Source organism: Platalea leucorodia (genome assembly GCF_965183815.1).
Source record: "Platalea leucorodia genome assembly, chromosome: 2".
In the NCBI taxonomy this organism is placed as follows: Eukaryota; Metazoa; Chordata; class Aves; order Pelecaniformes; family Threskiornithidae; genus Platalea; species Platalea leucorodia.
Window position 1 is genome coordinate 68,116,211 of NC_138824.1, and position 18,835 is coordinate 68,135,045.

The 18,835-nt window shown below is 41.2% G+C and overlaps 1 protein-coding gene across 1 annotated transcript in view; it reads right to left on the minus strand.

The window, feature by feature from the left end:
* Nucleotides 1–10,855, minus strand: part of LOC309600996 (pinopsin-like) — a gene marked incomplete at both ends in the record, with an annotated part of 86,016 nt that extends 75,161 nt beyond the window's left edge. Inside the window, one exon of the mRNA XM_082333737.1 lies at nt 10,519–10,855. Coding sequence (XP_082189863.1) covers nt 10,519–10,855 — 337 coding nt within the window. The remainder of the gene's footprint in view (nt 1–10,518) is intronic.
* Nucleotides 10,856–18,835: the final 7,980 nt, after the last annotated feature.

Consider the following 18,835-nt stretch of genomic DNA (forward strand, 5'->3'; position numbering starts at 1 on the left):
AGAACAGAAGTTACCAACAAACTGTAAATTTGGCAAACAATAATGCTTTAGTGTTCATATGCATGTAAGAATTAAGTCTAAGAATGCAGACTCAACCATATTCAACCATTGTGTGTTCTAAAATTTTCATAAGGACAAGTTAAAGGGGATTATCTATGCTTTTGTAAAATTCATACCATTTCTCAGGTCAAAGCAAATCTTGCCAGATGTTAGTGTGCTATTTCAGTACTCTCTCAGAGGTCTGTACTAGACTTGGACAACACTTAGATATCAAGGAATAAAATGTCATGTATGTGAATTAACTAATGGTTTTAAATCTTAGAAATTGTGAGAGTCCTAATCTAAGCAAAGTTTTGCCTTGCTGTTGATTTTTAAAAAGAATCAAACTATTCCTTATGAAAAATTTTCACAAGTGAGTCTGCTTTTTTCTCCCCTTTTTTTCTGATAGTTATTTGGCCCTGAACAAATTTCTACTGTTATAAGCCTCTATGAAAATAATTCAATTTCCATCTATTTACTTGTCTGAAGCCTGCTCACTTTCATCCCTTCTTCCCATAGTTATCTACTATTTCTGCTCTGGATTGCATTAGTGAAACCAATAAAAATAACAAAACAATAGGGAAAAATAATAGAATAGAAAATACAATTGAAAAACAACACTAGAAAATTAGCATACAGTGAACCTCTGCCTCTAATGAAACACTACGGAATACATGTAAAGATTTTCAGCTTACCCCAGTGAGTCACTAGTCTTCTGCATTGTGGCTGCTATGCTTTCATAAGGAAGAGTAAAAGCTTGTATCTGGCCATAGAATGAGACTGTACTTCCAACATACTGGCATCTGTCTGTGAAATGGTTTTAAGAAACCACAAGCAGGAGAAATTATGTAATTTTGCCACATTTTGGGAAGAGTTGTTCGTTGAAATTGCCCAGAGCAATAGAGCCTGATGCTGATAGCTGGCATGAGAAACCTTCAGCTGAAGGACATGAAGTCTGGCACAGTTATAACACAGCAGTTTTAAAGATGGTGCCCAGGTGACCTTGATTAGAGGCATTACCATCTGGACCACTGAGAGATGAGAAGGCAGTCGGGCACTCCCAGGGAACTTGAGGCTTCACCCTTTTATGGGGTGAACGCTCGCTCATCTGCCTCCCCTGATCCACACTGGGCTAGCACAGCATGGGGGGAGAGAGGGGTAACCAGGTCCCAAACCACTCAGGAGTCAAAGCACAGGGATTCTGCACAGAAAAGTAATGGTGGGATGCCAGAGGGAGGCAGCGGCTACCTGGAGTGGTCCTCCCTTGCATTTGGTGTCTGCAGATATCAAATATTCATCCTGCCTGTATCAGTTGCAGGGAAATTTACAGCAGCCAGAGGTCATTTTGACTTAGTATTAAAAAAAGCCAATCAAACCAAAACAAAACCAAACCCACAAACCTTCCAGGAATAGGAGGCATTTGGATTATTTAATTAGTGACTCACGTTAGCTGTGAAATCAACAGAAACAATAAGTGGTCTGTGAATCAATAGAGGCTGTAGGTTATTAACTTATTAGACATTTACTGAATCACTGGTTTCAGAAACAGTTTCTCAGCTAGTGTCGATGCCTAGAAAAATAAAAATGTAAACAGGATAGCTCCAGATTTTGAAGAAACTTATTTTTCCATGTCAGCACGCTCTTTTAACAAACTACTGCAAATTATTTTCTCATCTTAGTAAACATTTCTAATCAGAAAAGTGGCAGACACACTAACAGAAACAAACAAATGAACAAAACCCTAGTGATTAATTTAAGTGTGAAGTATTGGCCATGGCTGAGAAAAAGGTGAAAAAATGAAATTGATAGCTATTACCTATTATTATGTCATTATTTGGAACTATGCCAATGGTCCTGTATCCCTTTTATCACTGAAAAGCCTATAAGTATTCACTTGCTTGCTAGACTGGAAGATGTAGCATTCAGCTTAAATGATTTCTAAAAAGAAATGGACATAGAAAACGAATGTCATCAGTTAAGAAAAAGCCATGAGGTATATAACTTGGATTTAAATAGACAGAGGTAATATCCTCTCTCTGGTATACTTCAGGGACTACGAGAGAAGATTAAAAGTTTTCCAAAATATTACTGAGTTCTGTTCAGGTGAGTCAGCACACAGGTGGTCTTAAGAGTTACTAGAGTTTATTAAACACATAGTTAAATAGAATATGATTTAATAGCCTTTCACAAGCAAAGTCCATTGCCCTCTAATACACTTTTTTGGATTGAGTATTGCTTATTTACTGGGCTCTAGTTTATTTAATTTTACCCACTGAGGGACCAGAAACCCAGCTACATTTTAGGAACATATTTCTTCACGTGTATGTGGCCTGACTGCTGGCACAGCTGGTTTCTGCTTTTTCCTAAGGTAATAGAAAACCGACATCAGGCATAGTGTTGCCTGGGTTAATGCCGTGACCCAGGATTATGGAAAAGGACTTGCAAATGCAAATGATTAAACTGAACCCTGACAGAAATGTGGTTTCATCAGCTTGAACACAGCTTACAGCCATGACCTTTTAGACTCGATTCACCGTCAGGATAATTTTGCAAGAAATCCGACACGGTCTTTGCCTTTAAGCTCCTATTCCAGGTCTCTATGTAAAGCGATGTTATTTGTGTACTTCCTTGCATAAAGTCCTTAGCATTCTGCAACATGTGGCCATAATGTAGAGCGATGTCCCAGAACCAAAAGTATGCAACTGAACTGCAAGCGTGGCTGCTCAATAAGGAAGCATCAAACATTGGCAGAAATTTGTAGTCACTTGCACATGCACAGAAAGAGACTTCGGGAATGGACAGCTAACAACTATGCACAAAAACGCCAAAGAAGTTATTGATTTCCTTATAGAATTCTTCTGTCCTTCTGTCCCTCTTTCCAGGGACACATACACAAGCTGCTGTCCACCCTTCACTGTTGGTATCTCTGCATGTTTTTTGCTGTCTTCTTTTGGTCAGGCATTAGGAAAATAGGCTCTAGATTATCATACAACAAAACACAGCAGAAAATGTTAAGGATGGCAGCCAAGGGAAAATACGATGACCCAACCTACGCATGGCTGCCGGTGCATGCTGAGGGCACCTGGGATCAGCGCCCTGTTCAAAGCACACTCCAGCTCCTGTTTGAGCCATGTGCTTGAATTTCCACTGTGCTGAAAGCTGGGAGGAGTGTGGAGGAGGGAAGGTGGGGGGTTCTGGTGCAGCCGACAGTCCCACTGCAGTACGGCATGGAGATGGGGCTGAGCTGGGGCTGCCCAGACCAGGGCAGAGAGAAGCAACCATGCCTGGTAATACAGACAGTGACTGCGCACCACAGGATCTGACCTAACACAGTCAGCATCAACACCCATGGTCTGCAACGACTTAAAAACACCGGCAAATTGAATGAGACCTTAGGTGATGCTCTGCCGTAATGAAAGGAAAACCTTCCCTTATCCTAAACTGGTGTTAAACCACCTACCAGAGTGAAGGCTCTCACTTCAGGAATAATGTTCAAAGCACCACATCAGGTCTTCTGCCACTTTCTCTGCACGATTCTGATTCCTTCTTTATCAGGTTTTCCAAAACTTTTGCCCAAGCTGACTCCCTGCTTCAAGCACTTAAATTGCACACAAAAGCCCAATACTTGTGCTCTACAAATTATCTGTAGGGAGAGCAGACAGCATTTTCCCTACACGATGAATGTGGTTTCTCAAGTTCTGAAAGAGTACTTGGGCACCTCTTCATGGAAACACAACAGGTGTCTTCCAAATACTCACTCTTGGACAACTATTCCAAATGATTTCAACATTATACAGTGTTTAATGCCTATAGGAACTAGAAATAACCTAAGAAATAAACCCAAGATCCAGGAAAAGGACACTGAACTGGAGAGGGAATTATAAGCAAAAGTAAGAAAATGACAGAAAGACAAAAGGAGCAATAAACACCCTATTTGTGAGGGTCATCTCATGGCTCCAGACAGGTACAGAGCAAATACCTACCCCTGAGCCTGGGCTCCTTTCATAGCTGGTGGAAATAAAGGGGTGCTTGTAGGCAACAGCTCGTATCACCGTGAAGAGAACATCTCAAATACGTCAGACAATTCGCATGCTGGCAGTACAAATTTGGTTTTCTATTGATTATAAAGGAAGCCTGGGGGATTGGAAAACGTCTGGTTTTAGTCAGATGATTCCCATCTGTCTCTAAGGGGTTCAGCATTTCATTTTTCCATGTAAATATGGCCCTCAGAAGTGTATTTAATAATATACCACTACCTCATTGATTAATTATTTAAATGAAAAGAATAGCAGGCTAACTTTAGTTTCCCTAGAGACCCGATGCCAAAGAGGAATTCAGATTACATATCTCCTGAATACGTACTTTTGTGTTTCCATTTACTATCCAATCTAATGCATATCAGGTGCTTGAAATTAAGTGGAAAAATTCAGGACAAACCATGAGTTGTAACACTGTATTGCAGTAAGTAAAGCTCTCTAGGTAATGACAACATTTCTCCTTTTTTAGAGAAAGGACCTGTAATCACCTTTGGCCTATTCCCATTAGTCAGACCCCCTTTCCCTCCTGCCCCCTTTGAACCAGCAGAGTATTTCTAACACTGAAAAACTACCTAGGAAAGCTTGCATGGATCACGTTGACTGCAGGCATAACAGAGTCTACACACTTCAAACAGAGAACACTTTGGGGGTCTGATGCAGAACTACATTTTCCTAAACATTACTGATTAGTTTTGCTTGCTACCAGCTTTATTTGTAGAAATATCACTTTTAATCCCATCCCAAGCCCACTGGAAAAGGAGCTATCCACATTCAGTGGGCAGGTGAGGAGCTGCTAAGAGTGGTTTTGCACTGGGACATGAATACTTGCTGTATCAGGGCTCAGAAAACTTCAGACTTGAGCTCTTGCAGGATCAAGCCAAGGGAGATTATGTCTTTATTCCTGGAAATAAATGTATCTTCTCACAAAAGAGACATTCATTTCACCTGGGGTCTCAACTGCATCTCGTAAGCAAAGTGTTTCCAATATGTTAGAAGTCTGTACTCCACATTTAAGTACCTTAGTTTAGTGCAGTGAGTCTAAGCCACAGCGTATAAAATCAAGGTAAAAGACTGAAGAAAAAAAGAAGAAAACTATTTGTTTAAGGCCACAAGGCAGCTGAACTTTAAAACAAAAATCATGAGCAGCTCCATTTCTCATTCAGTGTGTTCTCTGGCAGTTTACAAGGGAATAAATCAGTAACTGCTTTAATGTGACTGAAAAGATTATCTATCCATATAGTTGAGTACTATGGAGTTTCTGAAAAGATTTAGGTCCTCATTTAGACAGGGCCTTGGTTTATCAATGGGCATAAAGACACATATACATGCCTTCAGTTAGAACAGGTTTAAGAACTTAGCCCTCTCCTGAATCCAGGAGAGACAGGACACTGTGCGGGAAAACACAGCCTCGAATCACACAGCTTTCACATGGCATAGGCATCTCTGTGTCCTCTTGCATAGTGATGTTCACTTGCACAACACTGATCTGAACTCAGTTTTTAAAATGAAATGTTGGAATCAACTTCTCAGGCAAACTGCCCAGTATTTTAACTACCACGAAGGCTGAGGAAGAGAAAACAACCAGCAGACACCCGAAAACATGAGCTAACAGTCACAAGAATATCCTTGCTACTGATGTGCCTTGGAACTTTTCCAGCATTAGAATCTAGTGTTGGACTTCCTGAGCCAGACAAAGCTTCATCTTTCCCATTTGTAGTAATCTATTTAATATTTAATCCTGATATGGCATGGCATAAAGTAGAGATTCTGAAAATGAACTCATCTGAGCCCAAATTGTGCCTGTCCTACACGTTTGGAAAGTCTACATTAGTGCAAGTATCTTGGGAAAAGATGAAATGTTTCTGAGAGTTTTCATCTGTCCAGAGATTTGAAGTGTTTAATAAGGCACTGGAGAGATTATGTGTGAGACGGTCAAAGCTGCATGACAAAATTCATCTTAGGATGGCATACCACTTCGTGTATATATGGTGTCTATGGGAGTGTGTTACTAAATAATGTATTTTCCTAATTTAAAATCTAATGCTTAATCATTTCACGATATATTTAACAGTTCTTATTTCAGCTTGCTTGCAAAGTTTAGTCAGAGTTCAGCTGGGAAAATGTGTCCTGTCCCTGTGTCCCTTTCCATGTTTGCTTAAATGTATAACCATGAGCCTGTCAAACCGTGGCTAAGTGGTGGGTAATGGGAGCAAATTTAGCAAAGCCATCCATTTCCCCAACTCAGCGACGTGCAGTTTCCACTGCAGTGACCTACTTGACGGAGCTGCAAACACGCACAAGCACCACAAATCATTTACGCTGGGAACAGCCCATGCTGTTCCTCCTCTAGCTGCATTTCTAATGCTCCCCCAGATCAAGACCCAACATCTCTTACGCTTCCGCAGCAGGTCTCATGATATTTAATGTACTCCTTAAAATCCCCATCACACGCTTATTGATCAGCATCTGCACTTCCCATTAGCTTCTAAAAATTCTGCTTTCTGTCAATGGTTTGAAATCACAAAGCAGACGTGTGGAAAGCAGCAAGTAAATAAACCAAACACCTACACTTTGTCCATATTTTTTTCCATTATGCCCATGGCAACCCCCCGGTGCTGGTTCTTGGGTCGTGGTTTTTAAGTGCCTGGGGTAGGCAATGGATTGCCCAGTAAAGAACTTACAGCTCGATTCCACAGTAAGCGACATCAATGTACATTGCACTGTCGATATTGCTGGGAGGAGAATCAGATCTGCTTTCCAGATCACCTCCCAGGGCAACAGTTATGTGATTTTAAAAACGGTAAGACACTTCAGAGAAAAAAGAGTGATCTTGCAGCATGCATTTACATTTGAAACAAATCTCAGCTTCCTGCTTTCACTGGCTCAGGTTTCATCCAGACCACAGACCTGGGGGATAATACCTTCACTCTCAATTTGGTTTTAAACAGGAAGAAGGAGGCTTTCATAACATCATAAAACAAAGTGGGAGGGGAAAAAAATAACCACTAAAATACAGTCCTTCTCAGAAGCCTTTTAAGAATGAATGGCATTTGAAATTAAACAGTTTGAAGTTGGCTTAGGTGTGTTTTACACATCATCAAATACTCACCAAGTCATGAAGATTAGTTGCCCACTTAAAATTTCTTCATGATTTAGGAAAATATTGCAGTTTAAAAAGAAAGGTACATACCTTCATTTGGTACAAGAGTGCAATTCTACTGAAGCCAGTGAACTTACTGTAACATCATCCAAAATCCTGGCCCTATACTGATGTTTATCCTAGTAGGATAGGATCTATCCCATGAGAAAAAAGGAACAGATAAGAACATTGAAGTGTTTATTCTTACAAAGCTTGATGTTAAACTTCAGTTTTTCTTAATTACCTTTCCTACTACACATCTCTCTTCTGGACGCCGAGCATTAGGACCATTCCTCTTAGCCTTGACAGGCCAAAATCAGACATGAGGCACAAAGGAGGGTAAGCTAATTTTTAGTGAATAGGAAGTATATAATTTTTTTTAAGAATAGCTAAGGGATTGCAAGAAAGTATAAATAACACAAAGAAATGTTCTTCTCCCAGCCTATACAGCTTTGCCATTTGTGTGTTCTTACATGCTCCTTTTATACCATAGCCTCATATAGTATTTTGTAGTCATTGTGGCTTTTGCATTTATGTTTTTAAATCTAACCAGCTTTGCCACTCACAAGGTAGTCACAGTGATCAGGCCAAAGGCTATGATCAAAACTGGGCTACTTAGGTGTCAAAAAATACTCTTGCTGACAAAAAGCTTCCTTATCCTCAGTAACTACACTGCACCAATCAGTGAGGTCTTAAGCCACCAGCTTATGACACAGAATATACTTGATTTTCCACCTCTTGAGTTTCTGAATCACTTTGATAAGTTTTATATAATTTTTCCAAATCCACAGAAGACAAGGAAAATAATCCTACAATGAATGAGATGCTAATTGTTTTTTCTTTTAGCAATAATACCTGCAAGTCTCAATAAAAAGTTCACAACTTTCTCATGTCACTTTCCAATAGCCATAAAAAAATTAACCATTCCATTCAATGGATCGTTGTTCAGCCTCTGATGCTGATAGCACACACTGAATGCAAAAAAACCCCAAAACATTGTATACTTAAGCATTTTGTTTTCAAGTACTATAAAGACCTGGAAAAGCCATCAAGCTCTTTTTTAGCACACTTCGGAGTACAAAAATTCAAAAAACCTGATGAATAATGGTATTTATCGGCAGATATAATCTGTCCATAGAGACATAAATGTTAGGCAACATGCTACTATTATTTGCTTTTACTCATGTTATATTCCAGTGAACATTTTTTAATTATGACTCTGCAAGCAAACTTCTTCAGTATGCCCTTTATGCACACTAGTGAAAGAAAAAACATTGTGAGCACTGCAAGACTTCGAGAAAAGAATTGCAAGAGTTTTTTTTTTTAACACTGTCACGAGAAGTTTCCATGTGCACAAGTCAATAACTACCTGCATTTAGGCTGCCTCAGCCGCCCAGGACACCCTGCTGACAGCACCAACCCCACTCAGAGGAGCTGAGGTCACCTTTGGCATTCTGGGTTTTCTTTGCTTGCTTGTACCTTGATGATCTAATCAATGTTAAGAATTATACCAGAAACTCTCACATGTACACAGCTGTCACAATAGCACCAAAATCTGCACTCCTGCTATCCATCTGATTTATATAGATCTGACTTAGAAGAATTTTTCCACAAGCAAGTCACCCCAGAAGAAACTTACCCATTTGCTGGTTTACTTCCACAGTTACCAGGGTGCTAACACACAGGTATCCTGACAGAAGCCAGCAGGCTCAAAAGGTGCCTTCAACATACTTTTTTCTAATCTCTTAAACACATACCTTTTTCCCCCTCCCTTCAAATGCTATTCTCCCATCCCACTCCTAAATAATAAAAAGGAGACTAAATCAAAGGATGGAGGAAAACCAGTCCTAAATTTTTCTCCCTGACAAAACTAGTTGCTGAAATACTGGAATTCGTAAAATTCACAAGAATGGAAATGAAATGTGGAAGGAGAAGATATGTCATTCCGCTCTGCACAGACCATACCAAAAACAGCCTGCCAAAACAAGCCAAGGTATTGTTGATAATGGGGTCTATTTTTGGATGGCCAAAGTCAGTGCTTTTCTATTATATAACACTGTTAACTCCCGAGAGCTCACTTTGGGCAAAGCAGCAGTTTCCCAGGGGAAGCTGCCAGGCTGAGTTAACTGCCATCAGTGGAGCACGCCTTTGAGGAAGGGAAGGGTACCAGAGACCACTGGAAATGGCGAGACCATGTAATTCAGGTAGAAAACGTGGGTTTGGATCCACAGCCTGACTCTACATCAAGGGCTGCAGGAGCACTTCTTGGGCCAAAGTGCCTGCACGAGATGCATCGCAACTCCAGGGTGGGAGAAGAGCCAGGGATGCACTCGGTCCTGTTCCGGTGGCCTGGAGGGACCAAAGCAAGGACATACAGCAAGAAAGAGTTGTGCCAGCTCCTCCAGTCTGGGTGAGATAAGGATCACGTCTAGATGTGCACCCACAGGCCAGTTTATGCTTTGGTGAAACTTTTTTTGAACGTAGGAATGAATGCAGAAAGGGTCACTGCTTGGTAATGTAATTCTTAAAGTGACAAGCCACCTTTGATGGATGAAGGCTGCCCTCTGACTGTGCTTTTTCCTTTATCTTTTTTTAGTAATTAAAATAATTTTCAGTTAAAACACTTAAACCTAGCGGTGCAAAAGCTGGTTACAGGAAAAGTTTTATCTGGACAGGAGAAGAACGCTGAACATTGTTTTACCGTGGCTTTGATGCACACTCACGATTTCCGACAGATCTATTCCTGTGACTTAATTTGCTATTGAATCTGCAAGCATGTAATTTTAAAATAAAGGTTTTGCTTCAGGCAAGAACAGAAAGCATCTAATGATGAAAACTGTCATTATCTGGGACATGAGGGAATTCATATTATAGATTGATAGATAATTACAAATGGTAAATGGAATACTTTCAGGAGGCTTTGTTCATGACAGAAGCAGCACTGAGGGGTCTGTAGTTCAGCATTGGCACAGATTTTCCTGAAAAACAGGGAAGCATTACATATGTTCATACACTTAGTCAAACTCCTTCAGTGGCTTGCCCCTTTCTAGATGCCATTTTTAGCTCTTAAAAACAAGTAATTTCAAAAATGGGATATGTGAGGAAATATTTATCAGATTTGTGCTACTCTGTCATGAAGTCTTTTGTTAAAATGTTTTAAACCATGCATTTCACTTGTATTTGACCATAACAAGGCAATCAAAGCATCCTTCTGTTCACCATAGAGCAGCAGTGACCTCACTAATCAAGTTGCTTCATGCACCAGTGTTAAAAAGAATAAGAGAACTATCACTGAACTCTTACCAAAGCAGGAATTGACAAAGCCATACCACCTACAACCATGCTCCCCTCCAATCCATTTGCCATGGATGTTAGATGCGAAACTGAGGGTAGTGCCTGAGATGCACACTAACATGTCGCTGATACTGATGTTCAGGAGGAGCATGTTGACTGGGTTACGGAGGGTTTTAAACTTGCAGAAGAGGATGAGGACAATCAAGTTATTCAAGAAACCAAAAAACAAGATAAATCCAAGAAAAACAGCCACTACTGTGTGCCCATTTCGTGAGAGTCCGGCTCTTGGCTCAACAGGATCTGTAGGTGCACCAAAGCTCAAGTTGTATGTCCAAGTGTGGTTCATTTCGGACTTTGACACGGATTGGTGAGGGCAAAGATGCCAGGTGCCCTGTGCTGAAGTTCTCCAGCAGTTTCCCAGAAGCGTCCCTCCATCACAGGTCAAATCATCTCAGGAGTTTTGAGACCTTCACTCAGCTGAGATACCTCTTAGATGGTTACACAGGTGTGAAATACTGTATTTCAGCACAGGAGTATTTCCCTGCACTGTGCCTTTCCAGTGGTCAGCTCTCCAGCTAACTCCAGGGCAGAAGAACCAAGCAAACAATCACCTCAAATTCATCTTTGTTATTTAAACCCAGGATCATGTTAGATGATCTTTTTTGTGGCTCTGAATGGAAGGTATCTTAAAAAGGTGCTTCAGCATGGTCTCTTCCTTCAGAGCAAATGGGCAGCCCTTCTACCAAAGGGCTGCTACTGTTGTTTCTTCTGACAATGGGTGTCCTTCTGAAAATAGAGAAGAAAACAAACGGTAAAAAACAAAACAACCTTTTCCATACCAAGACCAAAAAGTAGAAAAGTAGGTACATGATTTACTAACAGTTCTTCCCTTTCTGAACCGTAACAAATATTTCTCAGTCTTTTCAGTTTTCTCTCTGATTTTCAACAGAAAAAACAGTTTGTTGATGTTTCCTTAGCTGTTCTAAACAGTTTTTCCCTAGCTCACAGTTTAGCATGGAGAAGGCTATTTGCACCTTTCTAGCAAAGTTGCTCAGGTGAGAAAATGCATGGTAAGACATACCTTTTGCAGCAGCTTCCCAGAGGAAGAACTGTATCTTCCTCTACATTAAGTCAATCCACACCAAGTGAAGCTTTAGTCTTGGCTAGAGCTTAATTAGAACGATAAAAATTTTAGGAGAAGGAGAAAGTATTTCTTTACCCAGAAAAACTATTTTCAAGTGCAGCCCCTGAAGCACTCATGTGCTTACAAAGGCTGGCAGAGCTGTGATACCAATTTCACTTCTCCCACATTTACCAGTGGACAGATGTTCTCCTTCATTATTTATAAAGCAGCCAAACACCCAAAGCTTCACATCTCTCTCTCACCACAGACATGAATTTGTATACCCGCATGCAGTGAATACGCTCTCTGTGTGTGTGTTGTGAAGCAATAGCAGAGTGCTTAATGTCGACACGTAACTGCTTTGCCAGCCTTCCGCACGGTTGCAGGCAAATTCTGCACAGATATTTCTATAAAAACGGAGATGGATATATATAATGTGTATATATATATATGTAGGAATTTCCCTTCCTTGGTACAAAATGCATGATACCCACAGTTTGCTGAACTAAAAAATATGAAAACTTGTCTTTCATGAGTTGTGTACTCTTAGAATGATTACACACATTTTAAAATGGAGCATCTTCTATATTACTCCTAACCACTGCTTTTTCAAAACGGTTTTGTAGGAAAAGATGTGTTAACCAACTGGAAAAAAATGAGAGTTCAGAGTTTACTGAAGACACAGAGATTGTTTGCATTTTTTTTAATCATACCTTTGCGTCATGGTGAACGTTTATAGCAAGTATTTCTTCTTGCTATTTCCCTACTTTCACAAACTCACTGTGCTAAATATGTCTCAGTGATTTTGAACTCTGATGTATACAGTCTGTCTTTATTTTCTCTTCCAATGAGTAAATTATGTACACTTTGCAGACCTTCTACTGTTTGGTCAGTGACAATCTGAAACGCTGATGCTTTCTGCTTTTTCCCCCATTTAGGAGGTATGTGGTAGTTTAGATTGGTAGGAGCCTCAGCTAGCATATCTAAGAGAAAGAACATTTGAAATCCTCTTTCTACCATTTTGAAAAAAAATTACCCCCTGTCCAATTCTGGTTGCAGCTTATAGAAGGAAACTAACTGGGACTAACCGCCAATATACTTAAATTTACTCATAATTGTGTTTAAAGGCACAGAGTTAAAAGTTTAGTGGAACAAAGCATAAATGAAGTAACAACTGATTAAAAAATATGATGCTGAGCATTTCTCAGTCGCTAATTGTAGGACTGAAAAGGCAAATAGCTGCACTTTTTTTGGTAAGAAAAAAGCATGGTGGCATTGTGCTAAAGGAGAGCTTCAGAATGAAGAATTCACAGGAAAACAAGATGTACCCTTCACAGAAAGGTTAGTCAGGCACTGGAACAGGCTGCCCAGGGAAGTGGTTGAGTCCCCATCCCTGGAGGTATTTAAAAGACGGGTAGACATGGTGCTCAAGGACATGGTTTAGTGGTGAACTTGGCAGTGCTAGGTTAACGGTTGGACTCGATCTTAAAGGTCTTTTCCAACCTTAACGATTCTATGATTCTATGATTCTACAGTGAAACTCAATACGTAATAATTTGTAGATTATTTTTTTTTTTAATAATTCTGCTTAAACCCTAGCTTCTACCAAACTAATCTATTCTTTTTCCATCACTTCAAAGACAGTTTTGTCTAATCTGTTTGCCCATGACTGTTTACTGAGGAACGCAGCTAAGGTCAGTCCTATCTGCTCCTCCCTTCTGCAAAGCATATTGCAGAGTCTGGCTTCAAAATCTGAAGAGACTTAAGTCTGATTTACATGCAGATTAATTTCAGTTACAGATGCAATATTTTTTTCCAAGCTGAACTGGTTACACATAGATAATCTGTAGCAAAGATTATAGTATGCCATCATAAATGTTTCTATGTGGGAATTAACTTCACCAGAATAATCACAGGCAAAGGGTCTGAATAATATTATCATTAAACCATCACAGCCTTGGTGTTAGACAAAGCCAAAGGTTATAAACCCCTTAGCAAAATGACTAACTTTATAGGTGTACCTCTCTTAAGCTCAAAATATAAATAATAAGATGTAGAGCTTTTATACACAGTCACATACATCCTGCATTCTTAAAGACATATTAAGAGTTCAGATGTACAGTGCTTGTAAAAGGACATTTACTCCCTGGATGGGATTCAGCTGACTACAGTTTAGCAGTCTGACACCAGGCGTGCAGGCGCAGCCCAGTGCCCAGCTCATTTCTCCACTGACCACAACCCACCCAGCTTCACTGGGACGAGTTCTGCCCTGGCGCGCCAGGGAAGGATGCCTTCACCCCCACGCAAGAGGAGCAGGCCCTGGCAATTCAGTGTAAGACACATTTTAAAAAGTTAGTACACACACTGTGAAGGTCAAGCCATGCAGCCACTTGAAATCAAAAGATGACAAAAAGGACGCATGAAGATGTGCTTTGAAAAGTCTGGGGTGAACTTAGGTGTCTGCAGAGGAAAACATCTGAAGATCTCGGCTGTGTAGGAGTAAGTCTCTTATTAGTAGCTCATGTATAAAGTGCTAAGTTTTTTACACCTTTGGATGAAGTACAAGCCAAATTCAGATTTCAATAAAGCTTCTAAACTCCCATACAAATCCCTTGAAGAATAGCTCTAATTCTCACCTAATGTTAGCATTTAACTGAATAATACACATTATTGCTGAAAAACACCTGAAGATGGGCTTGTGTGCTCGAAGGTTCACTTGAATTTTTTCTCCAGACAGACAGCTTGGTTAATAGAGGTTACTTTGCAACTCTGACAGCCCTCTCTTACAGGTGACACTCTGTGCTCCCCAAGCCTCCACGATGTCGCAGGACATCCTGAACCCTCCTAACTTGGGGCAAACTCAGGAGCTTGCAGGACTGAACTCTACCTAATTCTGCCAATTCCGCTTCTCAAAAAATGTTAAAAAAACTCCAATAAAACCTACAATTGCATTCAAAACAAATAAATTAGTATCCAGTTTGTCTCCTTGAATTTGTTTTAGTTGATGTGGAATGGAAAACATACCCAAAGTGATACAAAACATACGGCCAGGTGAAACAGGCCAAAAGTTCATTTAACCTCACCAGTTATTAAATGCTTCATCTGTTAACCGGTTCTGACAGTAGTAATCTAAAGATACAGCAAAACAGACACCCATCACTGCTTGCACTTTTCTCTGAAGCAGTCTGTTGGAAAAAAAGGTTTCAAAAGATGTTATATCAGCTCCTGGGAACACGGGCATTAATACTGAGGGTGCAAGGCTTCTTTTTGCACTTGCCACCACGCATTAGTTTGAGCAGTATCCTACACCAGTGAAGCTAGGGGGTTTTTTTTCTCACTTTGCCCCAAAATAAGTACTAGCTTATTGAACATATTAGCTTTAAGGGTTTAGGATTGTTTTGATTTTTTTCTTAAATGAACTCTTTCGTTTTTTCTAATTCGCAGATTCTTTACGATCTTCCCTTGCAAAGTTGTGCAACATGCCAAAGATGATGCTTAGTTCACTTTAACAGCTGATGAAATTGCATAAAATAAAGTCAAACTTCAAAATTATTTTGCTAAAAAATTTACATTACTCTTACATTGTACTTACATTATTTTCTTGTGATATAGAGGAACTATAAAACCCCCTTATATTTACCCATGCACACAGCCTTAATCAGCCTGTTGTTGAGTTCATATTAAAATCAATTTTAAAATGGTGATTTTCCTTCATTTATGAACTTAGCTTTCTACTGAAAACTTAAAATTTAAAAATATTCGTAAAATTTCAGAGACATTCCCAGCTGAAATTTTATGAAGGAGGAATCAGCTGTTTGACCTGATGCCAGAACTATGGCAGGAATAGTGTATTTTTAAGTTTTTATACACTAAGCCTTGTTTTCCAGATCAGAAACTGAATTATTCCTAACAGCAAGCAACCACTACCAGAGGTATGACCTGAAATAATTTTTTCAAACCCAGCTGAAAGATGGGGGACTGAGTGGGACTTTGCAACACTGAAGACAAAATACTTGGACTATTTTTTCCATGCCTTAAGTCACATTGGGAGATGTCAAGAGACCCAAAGGTAGGTCTTTAGAAGTAATCTCAAAGACAGAGAGGAGGCTTCAGATGTTTAGGTATCTCCCAGCTCCCAAAACCATGGGAGAACCTCTTGCATGCAGCCTTACAGACTTACTTTTAGGAATTCACATTCATGAAAAAGACAAACATGAAAACAAGAACAACAGACGTGCAGAACCCATGCAATGAAGTCCGCCACTATTTGACACATTTGAAGCCATACTATTTACTCGAGGGAAAATTCTAACAGTGTGGCAAAACAGCGTGAGAAAACCCTGATCCATTGCTTTTGGAATAAAAGCTACTTTTATATAGTATTTTAAAAGTTAGGACAACCCCTCCTACGCGCAAAGAGGAATTTTTTGCCCAGAAATGTCTGTGCTGACAGTAAATGTGACGGCCCCACTCCTGGGCTGCGCTGAAGCCATCGGAAGCGCCTCTCCAGAGGCTGAGCCGGGCTGGCTGCAGCAGAGGCAAGGGGGAGCACCTCCTCAGCGCCCCGGCTCTCCCCCAAGCTTTTAAACATCGCAGCAAGCAAAAGCCTCTTCAGCCAATCTCAGTTTATGATTTCTCCTGCACAAACTTTTTTACACTTATTTGAGGGGGGAGAGGGGGTGGCACAGAAAACTGGAAGAAAAACCCACCTGCATCTACCATCCACGGCAACGCGAGGTAAAAAAGCCACCTGAGTCCCCGGCACAGGCGTCCTGAGCGGCGAAGCGCAGGAGCCCCGGCTTCGGCACCCGCCGGGGAAGGCACGGCCGGGCCGGGCTCCGCCGCCGCGGGGGCGATGCCCGGCGGCAGCGAGGAGCGGGCTCCGCCGGGACGGGAAGCGCCCGCCGCCCCGCGGATCCTCCGCGCCCGCGGAGCCGCGGCTCCCCGGGGCGGGGCGCTTACTTTCCGCGGGATGGACGCGGTGGGCTCGCCCCGCCCGCGTCCTTCTCCTTCTCCCCTCCTAGGCGGGCTAAGACGACATCCAACTTCGGGATGGCGGGGGAGAATAAATAGATTTTTTTTTTTTAATAAATTAAAAAAATAAATAAAAATCCGAGTGCCGAGGCACGGCTTGCACCGCTCCCGCCCGCGGCCCCCCCCCGCAGACCCCGGAGCCGCCGCGCTCCGCCCGCGCCGGGGCGGTGCTGCAGCCTGGGCCGCCCCCGCCCGGGACCCGGGGCAGCGGCGCAGGGGGCCGTAGGGGGGCACTCAGCGCCCCGCATTTTGGGAGCCCCCTCCGGCTGCCCCCTCCCTGCTGCAGGGGTGCTCCCCTCCTGCATCCCCCCCAAGGGTCTGCCAGGGCATCTCTGGTCCTGGGGCTCGTCTGCACAGAAAGGTCGGGAACTACGCTCTTCGCACTCTTACTGCTCTGAAAGACTTTTTTTTTTTTTTCGTAAGCAAGCAGGTATAAATATCTGTTCAGCACCAGATCAAGACTGCAATTTAAAATGTGTCAAAAACGTAACGGACATGTCTTGTGTGTAATTTATCGGTTGTCTGCTTTGCCTGTATTTTTCACGTGTATCTTTACATTTTAAGCATTTACAGATCGAAGAAGCGCTATGGCTACTGTGTGCTGAAATCTGTGTTTTCAGAAATACGTGTATCACAGAAATAGCACATGGCTGGAAAACTATGTAATACTGTGTCTTTCTGTTGCTACTACTATCTACTACTACTCTTTCAGACTTCTACTGCTCTTTCTACAGGAGAAAAAAAGCCCACGGGGAACGCAGTGCTGGATAAAAACACTGGAGGAAAAATATTCCAGAGTATACCTTGCTCTGTTGAACATCTCTTAGCTCTGGTTCTTGCTGAACTTCTAAAAAGAGTCTTAAATTTGTAGATCACAGTTACAGCCTGTAAAGTGGTCATGATCATAGTCATATTATTCCACCTCAGCTAGATTTAACCTCTTAGCTGATCACACCTAGCTTTTTCACCTTCTCTGGCTTAAAGACAGGCAAACCAATGCACCTATCATAGCAAAAAATATGCTGTGGAGTCTCTTTCTTTGTAAAATCTCTTTCCCAGTGGAAGCGTAAAGGTAGACCTCCTAGGTATTACTTGTTGTACTAATAACAAGATTTTGTTCAAAAATTCAGCTTAAGTAAGACTATTTCATTAAATAATGTAAGAATTTTCTGAAGAAATAAACCAGGAATACACCTAATACCATCATCTTCATAAAATCCACGATATCACGACTTTGCTGATTAGACCTCCACTGTAAACTGAGAACTGCTTCTCCCAGAATACACAAACAAAACCAAAAATCATGTGCTAATGTTGCATTCGGAGAGACAGCAGGAGTGTACCCCTTTAGAGATGCCCAACTAAAAATAAAAATATAAAGGGTCATTTTTTCAATGTCACTTATAAAGTGTGTACCTCTGAAATTCTCCACTATGGCATCGAGATACAAAAACAACCACAGTTACCAATTGCGCATACTTCTAATAATTTTTCAGCAGCATGAAAATGTGCTTCTATAGGTGTTAAATTATGCTTCATTACCTGGTGCAAAGTCAGGTGAAACCGCTTACTAAAGATAGCTGGGTTAAAAAATGGTTTGAAATTCATTTACCTGTTACAAACTTGGAAGTTTTCAAAAAGTGGGTTGTACCAGCAAAAAAAAATTGTCAACACAAACAAATCGTCAGGCAGTTTACATACCTGATTCACTGAATCTCCCTTTGTTTCACGGATGATGATTCAGAGCAGTTTGGCAGCATTCCCGATTGCCAGTGTGTGTCAGTGAAGAGCAGGCAGGCTGCCATGCTCTGGATGGTGTGTGTCCATTTGGGGTTGTAATTCTGAGGTCCTGGTGTGCTTCAGAAATTAAACTGGGGCATTTGATTTGAATTCCTTGTTTGTTTAACAAAAAATAAAAGTTGCTAGGGAATTCCAGCATTTCCCATGGATTTCCTGCTTACCTCCTGCTTCCAAACAAATGCTGTGAGTTTTAGAGTCTCTAATATCACACAGAGGGAGGGACAGTAAATGAATCAAGTGGGGAGCAATACTGAGAACGCCTGCTGTCGTGTTCCCCCGGTGCAGCAGTCAATAGCTGCATCTCTACTGTCCTTCACAGCAATACCCAAGAGCTCACCCTGCCACTTCCCTGGCTGCAGCAGCTGGAGA